Source organism: Planococcus citri, chromosome 5 (assembly GCF_950023065.1).
Source record: "Planococcus citri chromosome 5, ihPlaCitr1.1, whole genome shotgun sequence".
Taxonomy (NCBI): domain Eukaryota; kingdom Metazoa; phylum Arthropoda; class Insecta; order Hemiptera; family Pseudococcidae; genus Planococcus; species Planococcus citri.
The window spans coordinates 43,366,732-43,392,658 of record NC_088681.1 but is presented as its reverse complement, the minus strand read 5'-3'; the positions used below and the strand labels follow the sequence as shown (position 1 = coordinate 43,392,658).

At 34.5% G+C, this 25,927-nt stretch overlaps 3 protein-coding genes across 3 annotated transcripts in view; 1 reads left to right on the top strand and 2 right to left on the bottom strand.

Moving 5' to 3' along the window:
• Positions 1-25,927, bottom strand: part of LOC135847330 (adenylate kinase isoenzyme 1-like) — a 69,725-nt gene that overhangs the window by 43,067 nt on the left and 731 nt on the right. The window lies entirely within an intron of this gene.
• Positions 1-25,927, top strand: part of LOC135847320 (uncharacterized protein DDB_G0284459) — a 35,605-nt gene that overhangs the window by 9,172 nt on the left and 506 nt on the right. Inside the window, exons 2-9 of the mRNA XM_065366788.1 lie at positions 18,628-19,443; positions 22,485-22,601; positions 23,095-23,189; positions 23,284-23,440; positions 23,524-23,669; positions 25,201-25,339; positions 25,445-25,684; positions 25,778-25,839. Of these exons, the coding sequence (XP_065222860.1) occupies positions 18,645-19,443; positions 22,485-22,601; positions 23,095-23,189; positions 23,284-23,440; positions 23,524-23,669; positions 25,201-25,339; positions 25,445-25,684; positions 25,778-25,839 (1,755 nt within the window). The 5' untranslated portion in view covers positions 18,628-18,644. The remainder of the gene's footprint in view (positions 1-18,627; positions 19,444-22,484; positions 22,602-23,094; positions 23,190-23,283; positions 23,441-23,523; positions 23,670-25,200; positions 25,340-25,444; positions 25,685-25,777; positions 25,840-25,927) is intronic.
• Positions 1,546-25,926, bottom strand: LOC135847331 (phosphatidylcholine:ceramide cholinephosphotransferase 2-like). The gene is made up of 3 exons (XM_065366803.1): positions 25,854-25,926; positions 17,853-17,905; positions 1,546-2,942 (listed from the first exon to the last, which is right to left on the bottom strand). Exons 2-3 carry the CDS (start codon positions 17,897-17,899, stop codon positions 1,835-1,837), a joined length of 1,155 nt encoding a protein of 384 aa, XP_065222875.1. The 5' UTR covers positions 17,900-17,905; positions 25,854-25,926; the 3' UTR covers positions 1,546-1,834.

The following is a 25,927-nucleotide window of genomic DNA, read 5'->3' as shown; positions in this document are numbered from 1 at the left end:
CTATGCTCTTTTCAAAAATCGCGATCCCGTTCAAATCGGAGTGTGACACCTCAAGAGGTTCCCTTGTTAGTAAAAAATTGACTTTTATGGAAAATGCCAAGACTTTTTGTCAATTTTTGGAAAAAGTGAGAAATTTCAAAGTTTTTGCACAGAAGAGACAATTTTTAGCAATTTTTGGCTAAAAACGATACTTTTTGGCAATTTTAATCAAAGCCGAGAGACTTTTTGCTATTTTTGGCAGAAAGTCGACAATTTTAGCGTAAGGTACTGACTTTGAAACAGTAACGCTGAAAAGGAAGTGTTTCTACTTGTTAGAAAAAAATAAAAAAGGGAATATAAACTATTCAGTTATTCACTTGTTGATATTATTACATTTTTTTTCTTCAAGAAATAGGATCAAGATGTGCAAAAAATTGAATTTTTGAAAATTAAAAAATAAAGTAGTTCGGTAACTTTGGTAATTAAGAATATTTTGAAAAATAACTAATTCAAAATCAAAAAATACATTAGAAGCGGAACTCTGGAGAATGACTTCCACCTCAAGGAATCCCATTTAAAGAGAGTATGGCATATGCTTCAAAATTTTTTAAATAAATGAAAATTTGTGTAATTGAAGAATTTTTTCTCTAGAAAATTGTATACAAATAATCTAGACTTGGCTTTTAAAAAAACCAATCGTACATTATTCTTTTTCCAGCTCATTTTAATGATACAAATAAGTCCATTTAATTTGCGAATAAATCACGTATCAACATTTCCCTTCGATAGGCCAAAATCTACAGACAAAATATAGCCCTAATACAACAAGTTACTTTTTTCTCTCGTATTCGCAACTCCCACCAACCATGTCATTGTTGTTTTTTATGGCTTCTGTATTTCACCTGGAGCCCTACTCATTTATTAAATTGCCAGATGAAGATATACACGCTGTACACATACCGCGTACCTCCTTATACTCTACCCACACACTCACACAGCGACTTTTGATAAATTGTTCGCTCGAGTAATGATTTATGGTCGCATGAGCGAAAATGCACGAATGGAATATTGTCGGTTGCTTAGTTCATTTTGAGAGGCAGCATGAGCCGAGGCGCTACCTTTCAAATTTAGATCTTTGGAGATTTTTTTCCTGCAGACTTGAAGAGCTCATAGGCAGTAGCTCTGTGTGCTTTATTCTACATAATTCATGTTCCTGCTCATATGTCTCGATTACTTCACATTGGTTTAGATTACATTATTTGAACGAGCATAAGTTAATATTGTATAGGAGTTTGAAATTTCTCCCAATTTCTCATCGACAACCTATAAGAAGACATTAGCAACACGTTTGCTTTCGATATGGGTGCTCGATGCTTAGTGGTACAGATGAGGTGAGGTTCTGGTAGGTAAAGGTAACTGTCACTTGAATCTCGAATGTTATATAGCTTACATCGTCGTCATAATGAACGGTAATTAAAGATCCGATATATGTATGTGTTTCTGTGTTCGACGCATATACAAGTACTTATAATGTACCAACACGAGTCGATAATGAAAGTAACGAAATTTTTTATAGAAAACGTAATTTTTATTTCTTTCTTTATTTACTCGTAATTACCTATATCGGTAACAAAATTAAGTGACGCTGAAACAACTCTACCTATATAGTATTATACACAGGCAATTTTTTTTTCAAGTATTCGTAAAACCATCTAAGTAGCTATCATCTTACAAACTACCTACAATAATGAATTAAAACCTATTAATACGAAAAAAAAAAAAAATGAATAAAATAAAATAAAAGAGAGAAAATAAATCGAATAAAAACTATATAAATTAAATAATATCACAATTTTTAACGAAGGAATTTAAATCTAGGCGGTACGACTTCGTGAACATTACCTTCTAGAAACTGAAATATAGGATACCACCATTCTTTGCAGATCTGATTAGTCGCGTTGAGCTTTTTCAGCGACGGATTATTGGCCAAAGTGTGATAGAGCCAGAACAACCGGGTAGTTATATAATAGGCGATAATCACCGAAACGGTGTAGTCGTACTGCGATACCAACAGTAGCAGCACGCTGACTAGTGTCATGATTTTGACGGCGATATTTACGGTCAAAGATGGACAGTACTCGTCGGTGACCAGATAATTAAGCACGACCATCGTCGTATGCCCGCTGTAGATGTAATTGCCGCAAAATTTCATTTCGCTGGCCGAAGACAGACCCCAGCTGACGAGGATTTCGAAGAATCTCAGCGTGACGACGCCCATCTCGGACGGACTTCGTTTCTCGTCGCAACGATACAGCTTCGTACTAGAAATAGGTAACATGGTGGCGTTCATAGTGAGTAAACGCGCCGTAAAGAGTAAAAATAACATGAAAAACAATCGACGAAATACGATCGATTTGTGCTCGTGAAGCAGAATCAAACCGAACACGATGACCGTCGAGGTGACTAGCAGTATTTCCGATATGGTCAACAGAATCGAGGTATTGCTCTCCGTCCAACTGTAAGAAGTCGCATCGAAACTGATATCGCGTAAAGGAGGATGAGGCGTTTGACCATCGGCCACATTCGGCGTACGATCGTGTATGATGGCCGTAGAGAGCACGTTCAACACGAGCACAAGAACGCAAGCAAAACAGCATACGAGGGTTTTTCGCTTCTCGTCCGGTAGCGTATTCTGCTCGCCCGTTGGACTCATATTAAGACGGTGCTGCGAGTCGGACTCGCGTAAAGGGCAATCGGAATCGATGCAGGATTGCATTTCCATCGCGACCGAAGTCCATTTACCGTTGCACGAAGTCCGGCCCGAAAGGTACGGTTGACGGTGATAGGCGGACATCGAGGTCCGTTCGGTCGATCCGCTCGTTACTCGTGTTGCATCTGAGTCGCCGGCTCCGGGTGCGGATTGCGCAGCAACCGAATTTGAACCGGAAGCGTTAGCTGGTGACCTGCAAAAAAAAAAAAAATACAAAATTGCATTAGACGAGTACAGAGAAATTCGTATTATTATTTTTTGGCTGCAAAAATTAAAACACGTATAAGGTTATGTGAGGGGAGAAGAAGGCTAAGCTAAATGAGTGAATTTGAAACGTGAGCAAAACTATGGGCAAAGGGAATACTTATGTGCCTGAAAAGCATGATATAGGAAACGAGAAGTCCTCCCAAGATGGAGAAGAGACTCAAAGCTAAATTTTTGTGTGTAGGTGATCACCAGGTGGTGGAGATGAAACCAATCAAGTAATGGTCCTCATAGACACTGCACAAAAGCTAAAAGGTACAGCAGGTCAATATGATCAAATCGGCCCCTAGCAACTTTTCAAAAAAAAAAAAAAAAATTGAGACCAAAAGGTAGACTCGGGCGAGAAAAAACTTCGGACCCACAGCGCAATTACTTTGATAGTTTGGACCGAAATGTGTGTTTTTGACAGTTTGGAGACCTGTGTATTCTCTGTGAAAAGTTCCAAAAATTGTGCTGTAAGTTCAGAAATCAGAATTATTTATTTATTTTTTCATTTTCGTGTTTTTCAATCTCTACCATATTATATTGGGTAATACGTAGTACCTACATAAATTTATTTTAAAATTCCATTTTTTAGTTACTACCTAGTACCTACCTGGTATAGGTAGCAACTTTATCTTTCCGAATAACGTGCGATATCGCGATTTTAACTCGAAATATTCCTAACTATATGATTCAGTTCAGCAGCTTGTTTAAATTTAAAGAAATTTCCAAATGATTAATCAAATGTCTCATTTAATTTCTCAGTATAGTGATAAAAATTGATAAGGTCAACCATTTTGGATTATACTTATAAGAGTCCTGATATTTTGACAAAAAAATCCCCCTCCACTCCCCTCCCAACCGTGCACTTGTCAATCTCCTAATCGAGCACAAATGCACTGAAAATTCTGATATTTCACGAATTTTTGCTATCACTGCGCAAAAAATTACGGATTTGCTACATTTTGGAGCTCAATTAGGCGATGGAGGGAATTTTTTCATCTTAATTTTTTTTTTTTAAATAATAAAAATATTTTGAAAATGTGTAAGAATCATATTTTTGAATTTCCAACGGTATTTCAGCTAAAAATGATGATCTTAAACAATGTTTTTCACGAAAAAAAAAAAACAAAAACAAAAACCAAAACGCCACCGCAATTTTGTGATATTTTATTCCATACATACTAAGATTTTTTTTTCAAAATTTCAACTCGCCGGCTTCATAATTATACCTACCTAATTTTATTCAATTAAATTCATTTTTATAGAGTTTTAAAAGTGATAACACTGATTTTGTCATCACACACGGATAGCCCTTTGAGCCCATTCATAGCAGAGTAAATTGGAAAAAAAAACTCTGAAGACCGACTTTTCTTCAAATAAAAATCTTTTACGAACGAATTGATTCACTTTTTTTGAAATATTTGTACAGCAATTGATCTGTTTACAATGGAATCGAATCATTTACGAACGATTGGCGATTAAAAAAAATTGATTGATTCGGTTTTTATGAACCTATTGTATAGGAATTACGTATTGATCTGTTTTCAAGCGAAGTGAATCATATCGAATCGAATCGAGTCATTCACAACCGATTGGCGATTAAGCAGACTGATTAATTTCTAGGCGAATCATTCGCGAAAGAGTTGATCAATAGTTACAGAATCATTCGCGAACGGATTGATTCGTATAAGTGACTCGTTCGCGAACGAATCGACTCATTTACTCAATTTTTGATGAATCATTCGCGAACAACTTGGTTTGTATGAGTGACTCGTTCGCGAATGAATCGATTCATTTACTTAATTTTTGGGGAATCATTCACGAACGAAATGAATCTTTTTTTGTGAATCATTCGCGAACGAATTGATTCATAAATTAAAGAATATTTTTGCAAAATATTGATAAAAATCGATAAACCATCGTGCAATTTTTGGAGGATTTGACGAGGAATCTCCCAATTTTTATTCATAATTCTGAGCATTTTTGCAAAATTTTGCTCAATTTTTATGTTACCTATTTCATTAATTTTTAGCCCATTTACAATTTTTATGGCATTTTAATAAATTTTCAACCAATTTTTCTCATGCTATTTTTTTTTACCAATTAAAGATAACTTTTATTTTCAGTGATTGGGAGATCAATTCAACAATAATTTTCATGATACATACTTTCTGCATTTTTGACAAAATATCATTAAATTCTGAGAGTAGTTGATGAATTTTTGGTAATTGCGTTCAATTTTTGTCCAAAATGATGACTTTGATCCTACAAATAGATAAAATATTTTTTCGGATGCTTAAAATTCAATTTGACACTTGCAATAAAAAAAATTGCAGTTTTACGCGTAGAAAACAGACATAAAATCAAAATGCATAATTTTCATAAATTCCCATTTTACGGATCTGTGAAACAATACGAAAAATCGCCAGTTAAATATTGGACCGTTTTTTTGATCTGTCAGTCGGACAACCTGTGGGAAAAACGGGATCTGATTAGATTTAATGGGATTTGGATAATGTCCAGATCTGATCAGGTTTGATCAGAAACGGGCCTCCAGCTCGGATCTGATTGTTGGATCCGGGCAATGTCTGAATCTGATCATGTCTAATCAGATCTATTATTTAGATCAGTACAAATTCAATCAAGTCTCTCTTTGATCGATTTGGTTTGGTCAAATCTATTCAGATGGATCTGATCAGGTCTGAATAAATCTAATCCGAATCCGATCAAGATTGGACTAGTCTTATTAGATCTGATCAAATGGGATTACAAGAATGTCCGGATCTCGTACGGTCTGATAAGATCAATTCAGATCCAATCCGATTAAAACTGTGGTTTTGACTAGATTTGATTATATCAGGACGGATCTAATTGGATTCGGGAAATGTCCTGATTTGACCAGGTCTAATCAGATCTACTCAGATCAGATATGGGGCGATTCGAATCGCTGAAATAAATCGCTGATCAATTTTGAATCGGATTGAAAACAAAAATGAATTATGAAAATGAGATAAATCCGATTCACAACTGTAACTGAATCATAGTGTTGCGATTCAATTTTTTAGAAATTCACCAATTTTTCCAATTTTTTCTCTTCGAGGAGGATTTTTGTGATACAAAATGTCTTATCAATTTTTTTGAGCAATGAGCACTGTTCATCTTGAAAATTGAAAACACAAATTTTCAGCAATAATACGCGTAAAGTCGACTGCAGATATATTTCAAGTCATTTTAGAGCCTCCAGCCGATTTTCCAGTACTCGAAATTCCCATAAAGTTTTACCAAACTGAGTCGGAAATCCAAAATTCACTCTACACTCCAATTTTAACGCGCCATCAAGTCTACCGCAGGTGGGTTCAAGGTCACTATAGAGCCTCCAACAATTTTTTTAAAATTCCTAGAGCCTAATTTTGTGAAACTTTAAATTTTCACAAAATGTCGTCAAAATAATATGGAGTTAAAAAGTCGAAATTAAAATGCCGCAAAATCTGTCCGAAATATTTTATGATTTTATTTTACATAGGTATGTCAAATTTTATTTCAAGTTAGCAATACAGCAAAAATAGCAAAATTGAATCACGAATCCTTTTTTTCTGAATCGCCCTATCTCTGATTCAGATCTAGAGAAAATTAATCAAGTCTTCCCTACTGAATTTTTAACAGGTCTGAGCAGATCGATTCTGATCAAAATTTTGATCCAATTCTGCTCAGGTCAAATTAGATTCGTGGAAACCGAAAATACAATCATTTTTCATTGCGGGAAATCAGAAGAGCAAATAAAATTCGATCTACAACCTCTTTAAAACCTGATGCTTGAAATGAAAGAGTAAAATAGTTTTAAAAAAGGAGAATTTTGATAGGTGTAAATTTTTCAACACAGCTGTCCAGCGCTCAAAATTGAGCAAAAATAGGAAAAAATGCATGATAATTATTCCTTTGCACAATTTTGATATTCGATCGCAGGTTTATGGTAGAAAAATTATTAAAACCGCGATTACTGTTCACAAATTGGATATTCAAGATCTGAAAATCCATCAATTTGCAAAATAAGAACAATATTGCCATATCCAAGATTCAAAAGTCAAAACGTGATGAAAGAATAAAGATGACAACAAAAACAAAACAACACAATGACAGCAATCGTTCATTGCAAATAAGTACTATCAGTCAATCTTATCATGTTGCTTTGAAAAGCCCTCATTGTTTTTGTTTCCCATTGAAAAAGAGACCGAGAGAAAGAACACTACTCGTACTTTATTTAACTATCATAACGCAGTAGGTACACTTCCATATGGTTTCGAGGTCAAAAACATAACACCTGAAGAATGCGGTTGAAATGATCATTTTTATGACAGTGTGAGTGTCGAATGCTCATAATAAGTATACGAATTTTCACGTAGGTAGGCCTACTTATGCAAAATGCGAAAAATATTTCCAACAGAAATTTCGGTTGGCCGAGATTTGTATAAGCGTAGGTAAGGTAAATTTCCACATCTGCGTAATAACGTTAAGTATATTATAATCTTATAATCTGCCATACTTTGGAAACTGCAAGTAAGATTCTATTATTGGAAGGAGCTCGACGAATACAGCATAAATAATAAATAACGTTCGCGGTTTACAAATACGAATATGTTAAGCTCATGATGACAGTGTCCTCGTGAGGACATCAACAGGACCCATATACGAAAAGATACACTTATAAATATACGTCATATATGGTCAGATACCTTGCACTTTCAAGTTCCCTTTCGCCAAGCTTCCATTTCATACCTGATTGAAAAAAAAGCTGCACGATTTAATGCTCCCTATTTATATAGAATGGTTTTATTTTCACCGAGAATTTAAACGTACGAGTATGTGTACCCTGAAAACCCCTCCACTCATCAATTCGGCTACATTTTTCGCTTCGTCCGCGGAATTAAGGAAATTCACTAAAATCGCGAGAATTTATACAACACGATATGTTGAACAATGCGACGAATACAATTACAAATGGACTACACGTATACGTCGTCCAAAGACACAACAGCTATCACCTTGAAAATTGTTCAGTTAATTTGCAAGTTTCTCGGCTCTCGCACACAAACACACAGCGGCGCCTGAACAGCTTCGTGTTGTGTACTTCGTAGCTAATAAATCGATGAGTCATCGTGCACCCTGACTGCTTTATGAATTCGTAACTTGTCACTGGCCATACCTCATGCCCCAGGGTACAAGGCACATTGGAAGAGAGTTAATTTGAGACCATATTGGCACAAGAACCGGTCAGGTCCTCCAGTTAGGTACTTACATACTTTGGCCAAATATCTCTCGCGATCTAATTACCTGTAAGATCGATATCCATTAGCAGATGTCGCTAACTAGTAAGATGCCCACAAAGTCTAGACACCAGACACTTGGACAATCCGCAATACTACGAGTATGTGCGTAGGTTTGCTTTTGCTATTCCTTTGGATGATTGTGTTGCTGCTGAATCGACAATAATACGGTGGTGTCGGTGTTTGTGGCTCGGTCACGAATAGATTTAGGTATAAATACGTGATTTATTTGACTAGATTAGATTTAATGCACCTTAAGTGGTCGAAATTGGGAATTATTGCCGATCTGGTTAAGAACCGAATGGTTTACAGATCCCATATGCAGATGGTCTCTCGATCTGTATGTATTTGAATTAGAAAATTTTCCATCGTGAGTTTGACATTGTTAAAGTTGGTCTAGAGGATGGGTCCAGTAGGTGATAAAAAAAGACCACTTTCATTCTTACTGTTATTTGAGTGTAGAGTTGAATAACTTCTCAATCGAGTAATTTCTATTCCAATAGCATTCAGTTGTAAAATGAACTGTTATTTTTTTTTAGTGTTAGGGCTATTTATGTTTGATAATACTTAATTACTTTCCACAAATTGAAGTTCTTACCGCTTGAAAAAACCACTCTCACACTCCCATCTCTTCTCTACAACAAAAAAGATGTTTGAAAATGTAAAAAAACGAAAGTAGATCGTATCATCGAATTCAATACCTACAACATCCCTTTGAAAAACGTTGATCTGATAAGGGAGGTGTTCAAATGGGAAAACAATTTTCGAACCAGACAATGCCAAATCGAGAAAGAACGCAAAAATAAATCACCAAGCTAAAATTTCAGATGCCAAAATGCATTTTTAAATTTTTAGTGAATTTTTCAAAATCTTTGGGTCAAAAAGGAGAAAAAACAAAATTTTGCCAAATTGACATAGGAAGCTCAAATTTTCTGTGTATCATATTTTTGAATCCTCAAATCGATTGGAAACAGTTTCAAACTGTTTTAATCAGTTCGCTGGGCCCTCAGCAAATTTTCGAAAATTGAAATTCTAACAAAATATTACTCAGTGAAATCGCATAGCTAGAATTTTCTTTACACCCTACTCTTAATTTAAACAGTCTGAGTTCATTGGGGAGGGGGAATGGTTTCAGACTCTTTTGGAACTTCCAGCCATATTTTTGAAATTTAAAATTTTTAAGAAGTGTCATAAAAACAAATTGGGAGGGGAGAGGGGGGATTTTTTTCACATGTTCGTGAACACATTGGTAAAATATCACAAAAATTCAAATTTTCATTTTTTTAGGTTTCTGATTGTAGGTATTTTTGCATTAAGTGTAAGACTTCTAATTTTTCTTCTCGAAAAAAAAAATGCCAGTCCAATTTTTTGATATGTCATTTCATTCTACATAAAAAGGACTAAAACTGAGAATTTTTTCAGAATTTTTACTCGTCGAGATCATTGTTATATTTAAATTTTAAGTTTTTAAATCGATTTTTTTAGGTTTTTGAAAGTGGCAAACCTGATTTTGACATCATTCGTCGATTACTCTCTCAAAGTACAACAATTTGAAAAAAAGCTCGAAATTCTATACCACGTGTAACCGGAGCAATTTGCAACTGAAATTTTCCATTTTCGGCCATTTTGGAGAACTTTGAAGCCCCACAGCTCTGCCAAAAAAAAATCCAAAAAATATCCGGTTTGCGTCATTCTTTATCGTTTGATGACCTTTACACATGATCTGATTTTGAAAAAAATCGAAGACACTTCGTGCAAAAAGTCGCCGATTTAGCATGGAATGACCCAGCATACTTCATGTGTTCAATGTATTTACTGACCACCTTGACCAATCAAAGACCAATTTTCCAAAATCGATAGGGACATGGTAAAGATGGCGTTCCCTCTGGCTCTCTTATCAATTCTGAGGTAAGAAACCAAAAACAAAAGTTTGATTGGCTGAATGAAGCTGATGTCACGTGAACGCTTTAATGTCATTGGCTGCGAGTTACCTCAGAATTGATAACAATGATGACACTAAAAACAGGCAGCTCACGGCCATTTTTTGCCATGTCCCTATTCATAATCGTATATTTTTTAAATTACGTTCCCAAAGTTACAGATTCTGGAAAAAAATGTGGCAAGTGAGTCACTAAATAGGTAAGCTCCAATCACGTTATACATACGTCATGAAGAAGTTTATTTGGAAGATTTTTATAGCACGTTTGGAAAATTTAGAATTTCCAAAATATGGCTGGAGGCTCCAGAATGGCTTGAAACCACTTCCAGCCGACTGAACACATTGAAAACGAAAGTATAAAGTAAATTTTAGCTGTCCAACTTCCTTGGGCAAAATTTTATGCAAATTTCGACTCTCAAAAATCTACTGGAGGCTCCAGGACTGCTCAAAACGGTTCTAAAACGTTTCCAATCAATTTAGGGAGCCAAAACTGGAGTACATACCAAATTTGAGCTTTCTAGGTCAATTTTGTAAAATTTTGATTTTTTTGTAAGCATATTTTTTGGCTAAAAAAATTTTAAAAATCTAAAAAATGCACTCAAAAATTAAATTTGTTTCTCCCATACTTATCTTTAAAAATGTTCAACGTGCGTGATTGAGCTCTGATTCATTTTGAAAATCAGAAACGAAATTTATAGTCACCAGAATGCAATTTTTTATCCATGGTGTTTTGTTAGGTGTATCATATTTTTGCCTCAGGAAGGGGAGGGGACGAGGATTCTTTGAAAATACACCATTTTTTGAAGAAAATACTCGTTCATAATTCAGGGGAAAGTCATTAAAAATATAATATGAAATTAATAAAATGAAAGAACTCTAAAATTATTTAAATTTAAAATTTCTAAAGAAAAATCATCAAAAAATAATTAATATTTGGAAAAATTCCCCCAAAATGTCCGCAAAAATTCATAAAATATCATTTGAATTGCTAGAAAATTATTACAATAATTCAAAACTTGATGAAAAAAGGATGGAAATGAAACGAAACAAAACGAATAATATATTAAAAAAAAAAAAAAAAAAAAAAAAATGAAAAAAAACTAGTTAAAGTTTTATACCTACTCGTAAAAATTGTTGAAAAATATTTTGAAAATTAGCAAGAAATTGTTAACATTACTTTATTTATGGCATAAAAATACTTCGAACCATCATTAAAATCATGAAATTTTCCATAAAAATTAGTGGGTAATTAACAGAAATTTTTGAAAAATAACCAAAATCTAATTAAAATTTGTTGAATAATGCCAACTTGAACAATTTACACAAAATTTCCATAAACTTTTATGAACTTTTTATTGATTTTACACAAGTGTTCAACGTTATTTTTTTCAATATTACTTACTACCATTTTATCCCATTTTTGAAAATTTTCAAGCAGGTTCAAAAACCCTTCATCAACTTTTACCAAACACTATTTTGTATTTTAAACGTTTTTACAGAGTTAAGACGCCTCTGTATTCATTTTTGAGCAGAATTTTGGAGAAAAGGCAGTCAAAAAGATCATATTCACGAACTGTTTCCAAACGAAGTCAATAAACATGTGAAACGGCGAAAGAGGGGAGAGGGATATAGATCATATTGTCATTCAATTACACACAGAGACATATAATTAGGTTTGGGTACCATATTTAAGCAAAATTCATCAACCAAATAATCCTGCTTTACGAATTTCACTTCCCAAAGCCCAAAACACTTAAATCCAATCAGGCAGGTTAGGTTTAGGTACATCTCAACAACCCTAACTCCATCGGCCTATCTAGAGGGCCTCTTCGGCATAACACAGATATCCACTTAACAACATAGGAAATTTTTTACCATATACTAGCTGGCGTAATCATCGCCAAGTGAAGTGACGAGTGGAGGTGCCGACGACGCTACTTTAAACAGGTTTATCTGCGCTTACCTTGGCTAAGCCAGTGACGTCACCCAGGTAACTTAAGTTATAATTTATCACGCGAAGCGTTCAACAACAACAACAACAGCGAAAGTACAACTGTACAGAGAGGTAGTATCGTATAGGTATCGAAAAAGTCCAGCGGATAAATTCGCGAGTACCATACACTTTTTCACATCGAGAGCTCGAAGGATGAACTGACGATTGACGAATTATAGGCTATGAGTACAGCACTATACGAAGAGAACGATTTATGAAAGATATTGCGGCGATTCTTGCTCTAAAGTATTCTCTGCTGGGTTCGGTTAATTATGACGTTGTTGAAATCATATGTACTTATAAGCTATGGTAATGGTACGTACGTGTAGTGGATCTGTGTATATGATATGAATGCTGCGTAGACTAGAGACATCCGTATCTTGTTAAAAATTATTGTCTGAATGTATACGTAATGCACTTACGTTTCTCTACCTCTCTCTTTAACATCAGGGTTTCTCAATTATTCAGCCTGAGTATACGTCAAGTACACAATCGTTTAATGTACGTGTGTGTAAGTCAAGCAAATATACCTAGACCTACGTATTGTTTTTTTTTCGTCAATGAAGATGACATCGAGTAAGAGAAGAGAAGGAATCGAGTGATGAGAGGGCCTTAGGGTGTGTTAACTCGAGGCGGAAATTTTTCTACTGTGAATCACTATGCATCTATTGTATATTGATATTCAATTTAAGTTCACTTCGTGGATAACATATGGTTGCCCGTAGAATTTACATTTTGCATCCGAAAGATGACCAACACATGATGACAACCGGTCTTCATCATCATCATGTGGTAAATTTATGAATCGTACCGTCTCCTACACAAAATTTCAGCCTAAAATGTTTCCACTTCCAGATAACGACCACATACATATTAGGTGGATACCGGTATTTTCTGTTCTGAATGCACGTGGTATGATTCACATACTAATCTTTGTAATGAATAAAAATTAGATATTCAATTTAGAATTTATATAGTTACACAAGATACACTTACACTGGCAGGTCATAAGATTGACGAACAAAACACATGATTCGAACGATCGCCGACGAATTCAATCCGAACAAACTGTTAGATTTGAGAATAGAACGATCAAGAAACTCGAGTGTGATTCCATTTTATCGATTTGTTTTTTGTTATTTTTCGATGTTATGTACCTAATTGCGATTGTTTTCTTGAAATGAAAAAAGGAGAAGTAAACAGTCGATATGGCATTGAAGTGGAAAAATGGTGCAAGAAAAAGGAAACAGATTTGATATTTCATCCATATTAAGAAATAGGTGGGTAGGTACCTACTCGTAAAGAGAGAGGAAAAAAGGAAATCTGCAATAGCAAAATTCACACACGAGGATGATGTGGATCAAAGTCGAATTATACTCAATTCACGATTAGAAAGAGAGAAAGCGAGGAAGGAAGGAATGCATGAGAAGTTCAAAAGGGTGAGTATTTTTCAATTTTTTCGAATTTTGATGGGATGAGCCTGGCAAAAAATCAAGGCCAAATGACCTCAGAGAGATGCAGGAAAAGTTCTGAATTTTTGGTCAATGTTGGATCTCCCCTCTCCCCTCTGGCTTGAGCTAAGCGTTTTGAAAATAATTTTGAAAAAATAATATTCGATTTTTCGAACGAATTTTTTCAATTTTCTACACCTACCTTTTATAGCCCAGTCAATTGGCGGAAAAAAACAGGTGAACCCAAACATTAATGCAATCAAAGGTTTTTTTGGTGAATATTGTGTAGGCCGATGTGCTGAACAACATACTAAAAGCCCCCCTCCCCCCACAGTGGATCAAAGCCTCCCAAAATCAGTTCTTTGTCAAAAACTTCAAATTTTGATTAAAATGAGCTCAGTGATAATTTCATTTCCTCTCCAATACTTATCAAATGAGCTATCGACCAACTCCCTAGCCCCAAGAGAGTGGTGCTACAACCCCTCAAAGTGACGTGATTTTATTAATTTTACATTTTATGACTTGGAACTTGGAACCTGTTCTAATTGATAAAATGAAGTCAAACTTAGGGAATGGGATTCTTTTGGGAGCTAGAGTTGACTTCTGGAGTGGGGAGGGTCAAAGTTGGAAATTAAGAAAGGTCATTTTTTGGAAGGACATAACATGACACCAGATGAATGAAAAGGGTCCAAAATCATACCATTGGTCAGTACCCCCATTGGGATCAACGTATCCAAATTTCAGATTCCTAGGTCACCCCCATCCCATTTAAGGTGGAATTAAGGTGGAAACCCCCTTATTTTGCCCAAGTGGAGATGACTTAGAAAGCTGAAATTTGGATAAATGTAATTGTGTTTTGACTGGGTTATTTATAAGCATCAAGGCAAAGGACACGCAAAAGCGCGGGAAAAGGAGGACGAAAATTTATTAAAATGCCATAAACAGAGCTCGTACTCAATTTTATCTAAAAAAAAAAAAAAAAAAGGAGGTACATAACTTTAATGCTTGACCAAAAAAGCAGGAAAAAGTAACCAGGAAGTAACAAAAAAAAACTTATAAAATGTGTGCAAAACATCATTTTTGTGCAGAAAAAAATAACAAAAAAACAAGAAACTTGTCGATTAAAAATGTAAGAAAAATTACTTACTTAAACAAAACTTTTCAATTAAAGTTTGACGAGGAAACTCAATCAAAAGTAAGACTTTTTAATTAACAAAAAAAATAAATCATTATTACGTTTTTTGTCAAAAAAGTGAACCTATTTTGCAACTTTTTGGTAAACACGAGTTTTTTTTGGAAATTTTGGTGGAATTTTTTTTGCAGAAAACTAGAAATTTTCAGTAAAAAAACGAGACTACGGAGACTGAGATAGATGGCGAGACTATGACGATTAATTTAAACTAAAAGGCAAGGCTTTTTAGCAAGTTAATGGCAAAACAGAGGGACATTATGAAAGAAACCGAAAATTTTACGCAATTTGAAGTAAATAGCGAGACTTTAAAGCAATAATTTTGGTAAAATTGAGAATTTTTCCAATCTACAAAAAAGTGACGCTTTTTCGCAATTTTTGTAAAAAAAAGCGAGACTTTTTTTTTTACAACTTTTTGAAAACAAACGTAATTTTTAGTCAGGTTTGTGCCAAAAAAGTGAGATTTTTTTTCTGGAATTTTTCCCAAAAAGACGAAAATTTTTAGGGAAATATTTTAGGCAAGAAACAAGGCTTTTTAAAAAATTTGAGGAAAGGCGAGACGAGACTTGGATAGTTTTAATTTTTAAACACAAAAAAAAATTAACTTTATAGTAAACAAAATTTTAAATAAAGCAACCACTCGGTTGCTTGAAAAATAACCGAATATGAGCCTTGCATTTTCTGTCAGGTGTTTTTTAATGAAGCTGAACGATCAGAGCAAACGGGAACATTTTATGAATTTTTATCACTGCTCATACTATTCTTAAAATTGACGATTCGTGAAAAAATTGAACAAGTGTTTAGGAATGGTATCTAACGGTTTTTTTTGTTGAAAAAAATAATTGAGTAACTACTTTTTCACTACTTTTTTCAACCTAATTTTCAGAAAGCTCTCCACTCAACCTCCATCCTTCTCACCCTCAAAAAAATTATTTAAGTCAAATTTTTCACAGAAAATTTAAAAAAAATTGAAATTGAAAGACAATTTGTACAGGTACCAACAAAGTATTTTTTAATTTCATCAAACATAATTTTTTTTCAATGATTTGAAGGTTTTTGTTGCACGTTTGAATTTTTACATTTTTTCACTACCTTTTTGAATAAATTCGCTATTTTTTTACTATTTTCACAATCCATTTTTAAAATCACCTTTTTTTCACTACTTTCACTACCTGTTAATAAGAAATTCCATTTCTTTGTTTTTCTGACAAATCTCAAATAATGTAGCCCTTCTCCTCTCTTTTCTCTTCCCCTCTTCTCATTTTCCGAAAAAAATATACATATGTATTTTACATTGATATTCAAAAAAAGTGGACTTATTTTCTCGAAAATTACTTTTGAAAAAGGAATGAATTATAGATATTTCTTCCTGTCTAAATGAATGAAAGGGCACAACATGTTTAGAGAATCTTTGTGATACATCCTATTTGATATTTTTGAAAAAATTTCTACTTAGAACATGCCCTTTAAATGTTTTGGGACAATTTTTGGATTTTGATGATTTTTCAAACGGATATTAAATTCATGGATTTTAAAATATTCCCAAAAATTCCCTTTTAAACACTGCATGCAAGACAGCATTTTACACTTAGGACATTGAAAGTCAACAGTCAAACTTGACAATGGTAAGCAAAAATTGAGGAGAAAATCTCTAATAAATCTTCCAATAAGTTTTTGACGGAAAAAAATGATTCGGTCATTTCTAAAACCCCATAAGTCACAGATTTTTCGTTTTTCACTTTTTTTACGATTTTGATAGTATGTGGCGAGCTCTATCGGCTGGCGGTGGAATTTTTTTGTTTCGACCATTTTTTCCCGCCAAATCGCTCCGATTCAAAATCGAGTCATTTTTAAAACCCCATAAGTCCGGACTTACGAGGTTTTAAAAATGAGTTGGTGTCAAAGCATCATCCGTACTATCATTTTTTCGAAGTTATTATTCGATTTTTTGTACTTTTTTCATGTTCTTTTTTTTCAATAAAACATTTTTCTTTTTATAAAACAGCCAAAAAACTATTCCCAAGTGAACTGTTTTCAGTCCTTTCATTGAATTTCATCGTTTAGAAAGGTTTAGAAGCTTCTTAGGTCCTTCAGATGAAATTTTAAACCATATTCAGTTACAAAAATATCAGTCATTTTTAAAACCCCATAAGTCCACGCACTTCAAGGCGTAATATAGCGATGATGGCAAAACTTTTGAAATCCAAATTTGACCCAAAATACGTATTTTTGTATGCCCTTTCCATTTCTGATATCGGTTTTCACTTTAACACGTAAGAATTTGCTTGAAACAGTTTTTTGTCTCTCCTGAAAAATTTAGGTCTTTGGACTTATGGGGTTTTAGAAATGACCGAATCAAATTAAAAAAGAGAATTGAATTGACTATAAAATGAAAAAAAGTCATCAGAAGAAAAAAAATGCGTGGAAGCTTACAAAATGTAAAATGAAATAATAGCATCGAATGTATGAAGCAAAAAGCAAAATTCCAAGAAACGACAACAGTAAATAATAAAAAGAGCCCTCTTTTCTTACTGACAGGTATAAATCCCCCCTCCCCTCCCCTCAAATAGCGAGACAAGTAGGCAAATACAAATTAAGCCCATAAATAAGTTTGCAGGTAGCAAAATTAATCCCAAATATCATAATAATCACATGCTTGATAATCGAACGCACCTAAATTCCGCGGAAATCGAAAGTATGAATCGTACACCATATTCCGGACCCGACCTCGCTTAAAAGAGTCTCAATTAGTCATCGAGCTCGTATAGTTCGGCGGCATTCTGTCTGCATAACGATTCATTGAAGACACACGAGCATCTTTGATCGATGCGTCAGTGAGTCAGTCGATCAGGTAAAAGAACGAGGCGATTTCAGAAAGCAGGAGGGAAGCTAAGCTACAGCTAGGTGGTTAAGATCCCATGTAAATTTAAACCAAGGTACTACGAAGAAAGGGAAACTTACGGCTCCTCATGGGGCAAGTCATCTTGTAGAGGTACAGGTTCGTACATGATAGCCTGTGATTGATAAAAACGCCATTTTAGAAATGGTAAATCGCGTATTACCGCATTAAAATTATTAAATACGTACTTATCCTTAACTATTTAATACTCACATAAATGCTCGAATTAAACGCACATCCTATACGTTCGTTACACAAAAACAGTATAATTAAAATGAGCCGAAAGAAATAGATACATAAATGGGCGAGCAGTATAGTTCACATTATGAATGTTGTAATCTTGAAAACCATGTTCGATTACATTATCGTATTTCTGTTTAGATAACAAAAAAAAATTATGTATTTTGGCATATTTTTTTTAATACTCGGTGAATTCATCAGTCAGTCTGCTGCTCGTTCGCCACACACGAGGAAGCGAAAGATGGTTTTAGCGATCGAGTGAAACCCGTTATGTCGCCGGCTTTCATCTTATCAATTTCTCTAATTACTCGGTATATCGATAATTCGATGATTTATAACGCATTTTGCGTAATTTAAACATTGTTTATAAGTAATAAAGGAACCGCTGGTGCTGGGTAGGAGGGGGAGGTGTTTTTATGAGTAATATACGCGAGATTTCTGGGCGCATATATGAATCACAGTACATAACACACGAAACCAATAATATGACGAATTGGTTTCCCATATCGTTGTGCTTTCCTCACTCTCCTAGTTTCATTCAGTATACGATACTCGATCGATATGTGAACTAATTAAATTCGCGTTTACGTGTTCCAGATATCGATCGTACAATCATGAGCGTTCAAAATCTCAGAGAGAAATTCAACCAGCCTAGCAACGGTGGAGCTCCTGCAGCTCCTGGAGTCAGTTTCGGAGCACCATCGAAACCATCTCCTGTGTCCGGTTTGAAAACACCATCGGCATTTGTCCTCGAAAACAAATCACCTACGCCTTTCAAGCTTCAAACTCGCAAAAGTCCATCTCCCGAGAAAGAAATCACGCCTTTCAAGCTTCAAACTCGCAAAAGCCCATCTCCCGAGAAAGAAATCACGCCGCAGACCAACGATTCGTTCCTCAACGGATTCAGAAACAATTCCTTCGTCAGCGTCAAGAAGAATCCCGAACAGTACCAACAAGATATCATTCTGAAAAAATGGAACACTACAAATCAAAGCGCAGCTTCGGAGCCAGAAAAACCCAAAATCAATACCGTTAATACTAGATTTACAACTCAATTAAATCTAGATCGAAATGGTAGTAGTGATAACGTCGTTGATAACGGCGCCGATAGGACCGAAAAATTGAAAAACATTTACGAAACTAATACCAATAAGAGTAATGGGTTTAATAATAATTCTATCAATAGCAATGGTTTCAAAGTCAATACGAATTTTACCAATGGTAAAGCCAGTCCGTCGGAAAAAGAATCCTTTGAGAATCGTAGAATCGCCCTGAAACCGGTCAGCAACGGGTTCAAGGAGGATAGATGGAAAGTTCAGTCACCCGAAAACGAAATCAAAAAGAATATTTTTCAAAAAAGTCCATCTCCGGAGATCGAAGTCAAGAAGAACAACTTTCAGACCATTTCCAAATGTAAGTTGACTATTTTCTATTCATTATTCTAATACATAATGTAGTTTATTTATCGAAAAGTAGATTGCTTGGAGTCTGACTTTGAAAGGAGAAGGATAAAAAATTAAAGAGCGAAATGAGATTTTTTAAAAATAATAAATGTTGAGAAGAATGCAAAGTGATATGTAAAGTGGGAGGTATGTGGGTTGTTCTTTTCATGTTTACATAAATTCTGGAAGAGGTTAGTTCAGTTAGTTATATTAGAATTTCACTTTTTTCATACTCCACTCTCTAGATTACTAAATCCCCCTCCCCAAATGGTGCTGGAGCCTCAAATTCCGGAAATCGTCTAATTTGACCTTAAGACGTCGAGAAATATCAAAATTTTCTCGAACCTACAGAATTGACCATAATTTTTTAGTAAAAAAGTTGAAAATTTTGAGAAAATGATAAAAAAGCAAATAAATTTTTATAGTAAAATTACATCAGCAGCCAAAATTTCGGAAGCTATGCATTTTTTAATTTTTTGGCTTAATTTTTCAAAATAAAATTTGGGTGAAAAATGCGAAGAAAATCAAAATTTTACCAAGTCAACCCAGAAAGCTGAAATTTGGCATGTGCTCTATTTTCGACCCTCTGATTCAATATGAAACGGCTTCGAGCCGTTTCGAATAGACGAGTTTCATAAGTTGAAATTTCTACAGAATTTTACTCAATGAAGTTGGACTGCTAAAATTTACTTTGAACGCTAATTTCAACATGCTGAATCAATTGGAGATGGTTTCATTTCAAGGCGTTCTAGAGCCTCCAGCCAAATTTTGAAAATTTTATATTTTCCTAGAGGGCCATATAAACCGCGCAAAAAAAAAAAAAATAACTTCAACACTTTTATGGAACGCGATCGATGCTTATTATTATAGCCTACTACTTGATCAATTATACGTAATTTTTCAAAAATAGGTTCCTTCCTGTCGAGAAACCTTCATTTCTCCAGCAATTTCATAATTGAAAATACCACAAAAATTTGGTTTTGAAATGACAAAATCGATTTTGAAAAATTGGTGAGTAATCGGTCAAGTGGATCATCAACAAGAGGTATATCAACATGTTAAAGGTAATTTGGGCAATTTTCATGCCACTTTTTGGAAATCTGGAGTCTCCAAAATACGGCTGGAGGCTTCAGGACGGCTCAAAACCACCTCCAGTCAACTCAGCACATTAAAATTAGAGTATAAAGTGTATTTTACTTTTCCAACTTCGTTAGGTAAACCTTTGAGGAAATTTCAACTTTCAAAACTCTGTTGGAGGGTCCAGAACTGTAAAAAATGGTTCGAAATCGTTTCCAATCGATTTGAAGCTCTGTAAATAGGATAAGGTACATACAAAATTTCAGATTTGTAGGTTAATTTGGTGAAGATATAATTTTTTTCGTATTTTTGACTCGAACTCGATTTTTAAAAATCACCAAAAATCAAAAAATTCACCTTTAGCTCTCAACATTTTGACTGCTGGCCTATTTATGAATGATTTCTAGGCTCATCTTGAGCTTTGTTCAGTTCAAAAACTTTTCTGCCAGTTGGGGTACCTCCGTTGTGAAAAATTTTGAAGAAAACTGGGAGAACTTTTTTTCAAAACTTCTAGAATGTTGTGGTAGAATTCTTCAAAATAACCTCATCTCCAACAAAATACTCCCTCCGTCCCCAACAATGTTGACCTTACAGCTCAGAGCCTTTAAGATCGGAAAAATAAAAAAAATGATGCAGATCTTCCAATTTCTATTACAGAATTTTTTTTGAAAATCCCCAATTTTTTTCAAAGGGTGAAGTGGAGGGGAAAATACCTAAAATACCAAAATAACGTAGTAGACCAAAAACTTTTTTTTTTTAGAAAATTAGGCTTATCTATTATTTAGAAAAATTCTGATGGCAAAATTTGAAATGTTTGAAAAATTTTCATTGCCTTTTCTGGGGGAGGGAGGTGGGAAGGGGATTCAATTTTGGATTTCTCAGCACGGGAATGCCAACGTTGCTTCGGAGCTGGGAAATTTTTTGCTCTCAAGAAGTGGGGGGGGAGGGGGTATTCTTTATAACTACGAATTCTGATGCATAAATAGAGTATTTTTCAGGGTTGTGCCGTAGAATACACCATGTAGAATACATGGACATTCTACGCGTAGAATAGCACATGTAGAATAGCCTGGAAATCATGTAAAATGCGTAGAATGTGTAGAATGCGTAGAATATGTGTAGAATAGGTAAATGTGCAGACAATTTTTTTCAAAAAACTTAATTTTTTCATTTTTTCCATCATTTATTTTATAATCAGGTTACATAATCAAAAAGAAGATTCACATTTCCAATTTAATTTGCTCAACAAAATAGTTGAACTTTCATTTTTCAAATCACATTTTTGATAAATAAACAATATTTTTGGCTTTTAGATGGGTGATTTTGTCGCATTCTACGCATTTTACATCGTATTTTACGCATTCTACACATTCTACGTCTATTCTACGCATTTTACACATTCTACATCAAATTTTACGCATTCTACACCAAAATGTAGAATAGGTTATTCTACGCGTAGATACCCAACCCTGGTATTTTTATCAAACTTTTTTTCAATTTTTTTGGGCGGGAAGATCACCAGTTAATTTCCAGTATGTTTTTTTTATTTTTTTTAAACAAAAAACTGTAATGAAGTCGATTTTTTTAATAATCATGTTCATTTTTCGTCTACATACATATTCAATACATGCCCATAACCTTAAATTTCAATGAAATTTTAAAAAAAAATCCGAATCTTTCATTATTAATAACGCAAAAAAATATTTAAACGATACTTATGGCTCTTGGAACTGAAATTGTAAAAATTATTTTGGGAAAATGAGAGAGATAAATCGAAAGGGGAAGGAGGCAAAACGCTGAAAAATATCTCTATTGAACTTACTGCAAAAAAATACACACAAAATAGAATTAACATACCTATAACTCGAAATAAATCCCAATCGTCGAGAATTCCTCACAAAACAACGCACTAATTGTTTTCTACTTTTTTTCCAGCGGCTTCTCCTGAATACTTGAGTTTGGAGAAGCGTTTTAAAATTATTCAAAAAGAACGCGACGACGCGGTGCGACATTTAAAAGAAAAGGATGAACAATTAGCTCGACTGAGAAAAGGTACGTATTGTTTCCAACCAGAAAACACAGAAGCGATTAAAAATTTATTCAAAAAAGTATAACCTTTGTTAATGTTTTTTTCTTTTCTTTTTACAAATCACGAACTAACGTGTTATCGAATGTGGTTATTTAACGCGACAAATCATTTTAAATGACTATCGTGAATTTTTTTTTTTTATCTATTTTGCTACAATCAGCTCGCTTTCGTAATAATGTCATGGAATTATGTGATATTCGTGATGAAATTTTGAAAAAAAAAATGAAATTAATCAACTGTTTTTAAGTTGAAACTGATAAAAATTAAATGATTTGTTCGTTCGAGTAAATGATAAATTTTTTATTTTATTTTCTATTTTTGGAAAAATCATTTTTCAAAATAACGACGATGATTCGCATTTTCAAGAGCTTTGAATTTGAAAAAAAAACAACATGAAAATAAAAATATATGTTTTGATCAATGGAACGCTAAAAATAATCGATATTTTGCCAACAGTTTCGGAAGCCATGTACAAAGAATACGACCAGCTAAAAAATCAATATGAAATTGAAACAAATACGATGCAACAGGCTATGTCACGAGCAACGCAGGTATGCATTTAAACGAGGAACTCAAATGACCCAAATGAGTATTAAGAATGGCCAATTAATTACTACGAGTAAAATTCGTCTGAAATATTTACAGTGGTACAAGCAAAACCGTGAGTTGAAAAGAAGAAGCTCAGCATTGGTCCAACAAGTGATGATAGACAAACCAGAATTCCCCTTACAGACTTTAGACGATGTTGATACCGGCTCAACCGAAGATGCCGAAATCGAAGAACTTAGGAATACCATCAAAGGTACTCCTTACAGCCAAATATCCTCGAAAAAATGACCACGTTTTCGAAAAAAATTTCTCATATAATGAATATTTTTGATACAGAATTCACAAAAGAAGTATCCAAACTACAAGCGGAATTAAATTCGGTTAAACTTCGCGAAAGTGAAGCTCAAGAGCAAATCGTCGAATTGAATAATACCTTGGAAAGGGAACGTAGAACTAGAATACTCGCCGAAGGTAACTTAAAAGTGAGTAAAGTGGTTTGTTGCGTGTTTTTCGCCTCAACGAGAGCACATTTTGTAATCCAGCATTTACCCCTTTGAATGAATCAGACTTGATTATGACATTTGTTTAATGGATAAACAATATTAGCCGGTAATTCATTTCCCTATAAACTGTGTAAATATTTACCGGATGATTTGCATAAGAAGCTCGAGAAAATTAGGTAATTCTCAAAACAAACTTGGTTTTTCTTGCTCGATTAAATCAAACGAATGTCTCGTACAGCTCAGAAAATCTGTGTTGATCGTGTCAGTAGGTTAAATGGGCGTTTCTGGCAGCAAAGTGTTCCGGAAAAAGGTAGTTTTGTGGTTTTATTAACGATAAGCTTTTCTTTAAAGGGTCGAAACAGCGTATGAAAAATTATCCGGTGTTTTAAATATACACGAGAAAATCTCTCGCGAAATTAAATTATCGTTCGGGTCACGAAGACCGAAGAGTGCGGGGTTATTTTGTCAATTTATCGAGTCCTTTGTATCTACTGTAATCGAGTAATCGAGTTGATTAAACGGTTTGTTGTTTTTTTTACGTTGTTTTCCTATACCAAACGACGAGTACTTGTCGATAGATGTGTTTAAAATTCACATTATGAATTTTTAAATGAAAAAGATTACTACCGACGACCTTGTCGTACGTCGAACGTTGTCGAGTCGATATTTAACGATTAATAATTCAACAGGAATTTTCCAAAAGCTGATAAATCCGTGTAAATAGGTATGAGTATTGCGATTAGTGATAAGAATAACAGTACCTCGTATCATAACAAAGCGAACAAGCCGAGGAAATGAATCATTCACTCGCGAAATCCACACCATATTTTACTAACGGTCCGATGAAGACTGCTGACGTTGAAAAAAAAAAGGATCTTTGGGCGCGTCTTTTCTATCGTCCCTTTCGTGTTTTTTTCCTCTTTTGGATACCTCGATGTTTCAACGTAAAAGACACGAAATAACCGCGCAGAATGTATTTTCACGGTGGGGTGGTTAAAAAGGATTTGTAATTTTCGTGACGATATTTCATAATTGGGAATTTCGTCGTAGTATTGATTTATCTTGTTTTTACCGAGTGTTATTTATCGAGACTGGCGTATAAATTATAGGAATTGGAGGCGGTTAAGCCTTCGAAATATGCTGTCAACATTGACAACGATGAGCTTGTCACGGCACCTCAAAATTTACTATATGCCACCGAATTGGAAACTATACAGCTTAGAGTAACTGTTTTTTGATCTTATTTTTTTCTCTCGAAATTGAAACTGCCACAGACGAATGAATAGGTAGTTTTATCCGCAGGTAGACGACCAATTTTATAATTCTATCGAACAGCCGAATATGGATGAAATCTTGAGTGAAATTCGTTTTCTCAGAGCTTCTGTGCGAAAAAGACAAACTAGTATGCGCAGGGAAATCGATTTCATAAAAGTGCGTAAATGCTGAAACAAAATGTGCTCGATTAATTGACATTATCGCCGAATTACACGAAATAATTACTATTTTAAAGGAAAAAATCGTCGACTACGAATCCAACAGCTCATCGGAATCGATAGACGAGAAATTGAAAAACACCGAAAATGAATTAATGACCGCTTTGCAAAGAGCCGAACAGGCTGAGACAGAATGCAACGCGTTATCCAGCAGAGGTAGGTTATAATCTGAAACTAAATTACAGAAACATCACTCGAAGGGATTTTTCAGCCAAACGAGAAGTAATCCTGACTGGAAATTTTCCTTTTGTCTTTACACAGTTGGCGAATTAGAAACCGAACTGATGGAACTGAAATCAAACAAAACTCCTGTATGTGCTCCTCCACCTCCACCACCGCCTCCTCCTCCACCGCCACCTCCTCCATTAACAGGATCATCTAATGGTTTGATAATTAGAAAATCAGCCACGATAGATCAACGGTCTTCGGATGGAAGTGCAGCTGACGAAGTCGCTGATATGTTGGGTATCGCGAAGAAACCGAAACCCGTTATTCCTGGAGGTTTGTTGTTTTTAGTTACCTAATTAATTTCCAAATTATAATATTCGTTGGTTTTCGCGTTATTAATTTGTCGACGGTAATTACCTTGTTCAGGTGCTATTGACGATATTATTAACGAAATCAAAGGAGGAAAATTCACTTTAAAAACCATCGAAGTAAATATACTTACGCTAAATTTATTACATATTATATCGACGAAACGTCTCTCATTATCTCGAAACCGAAACTTATCCACGAGTGTTT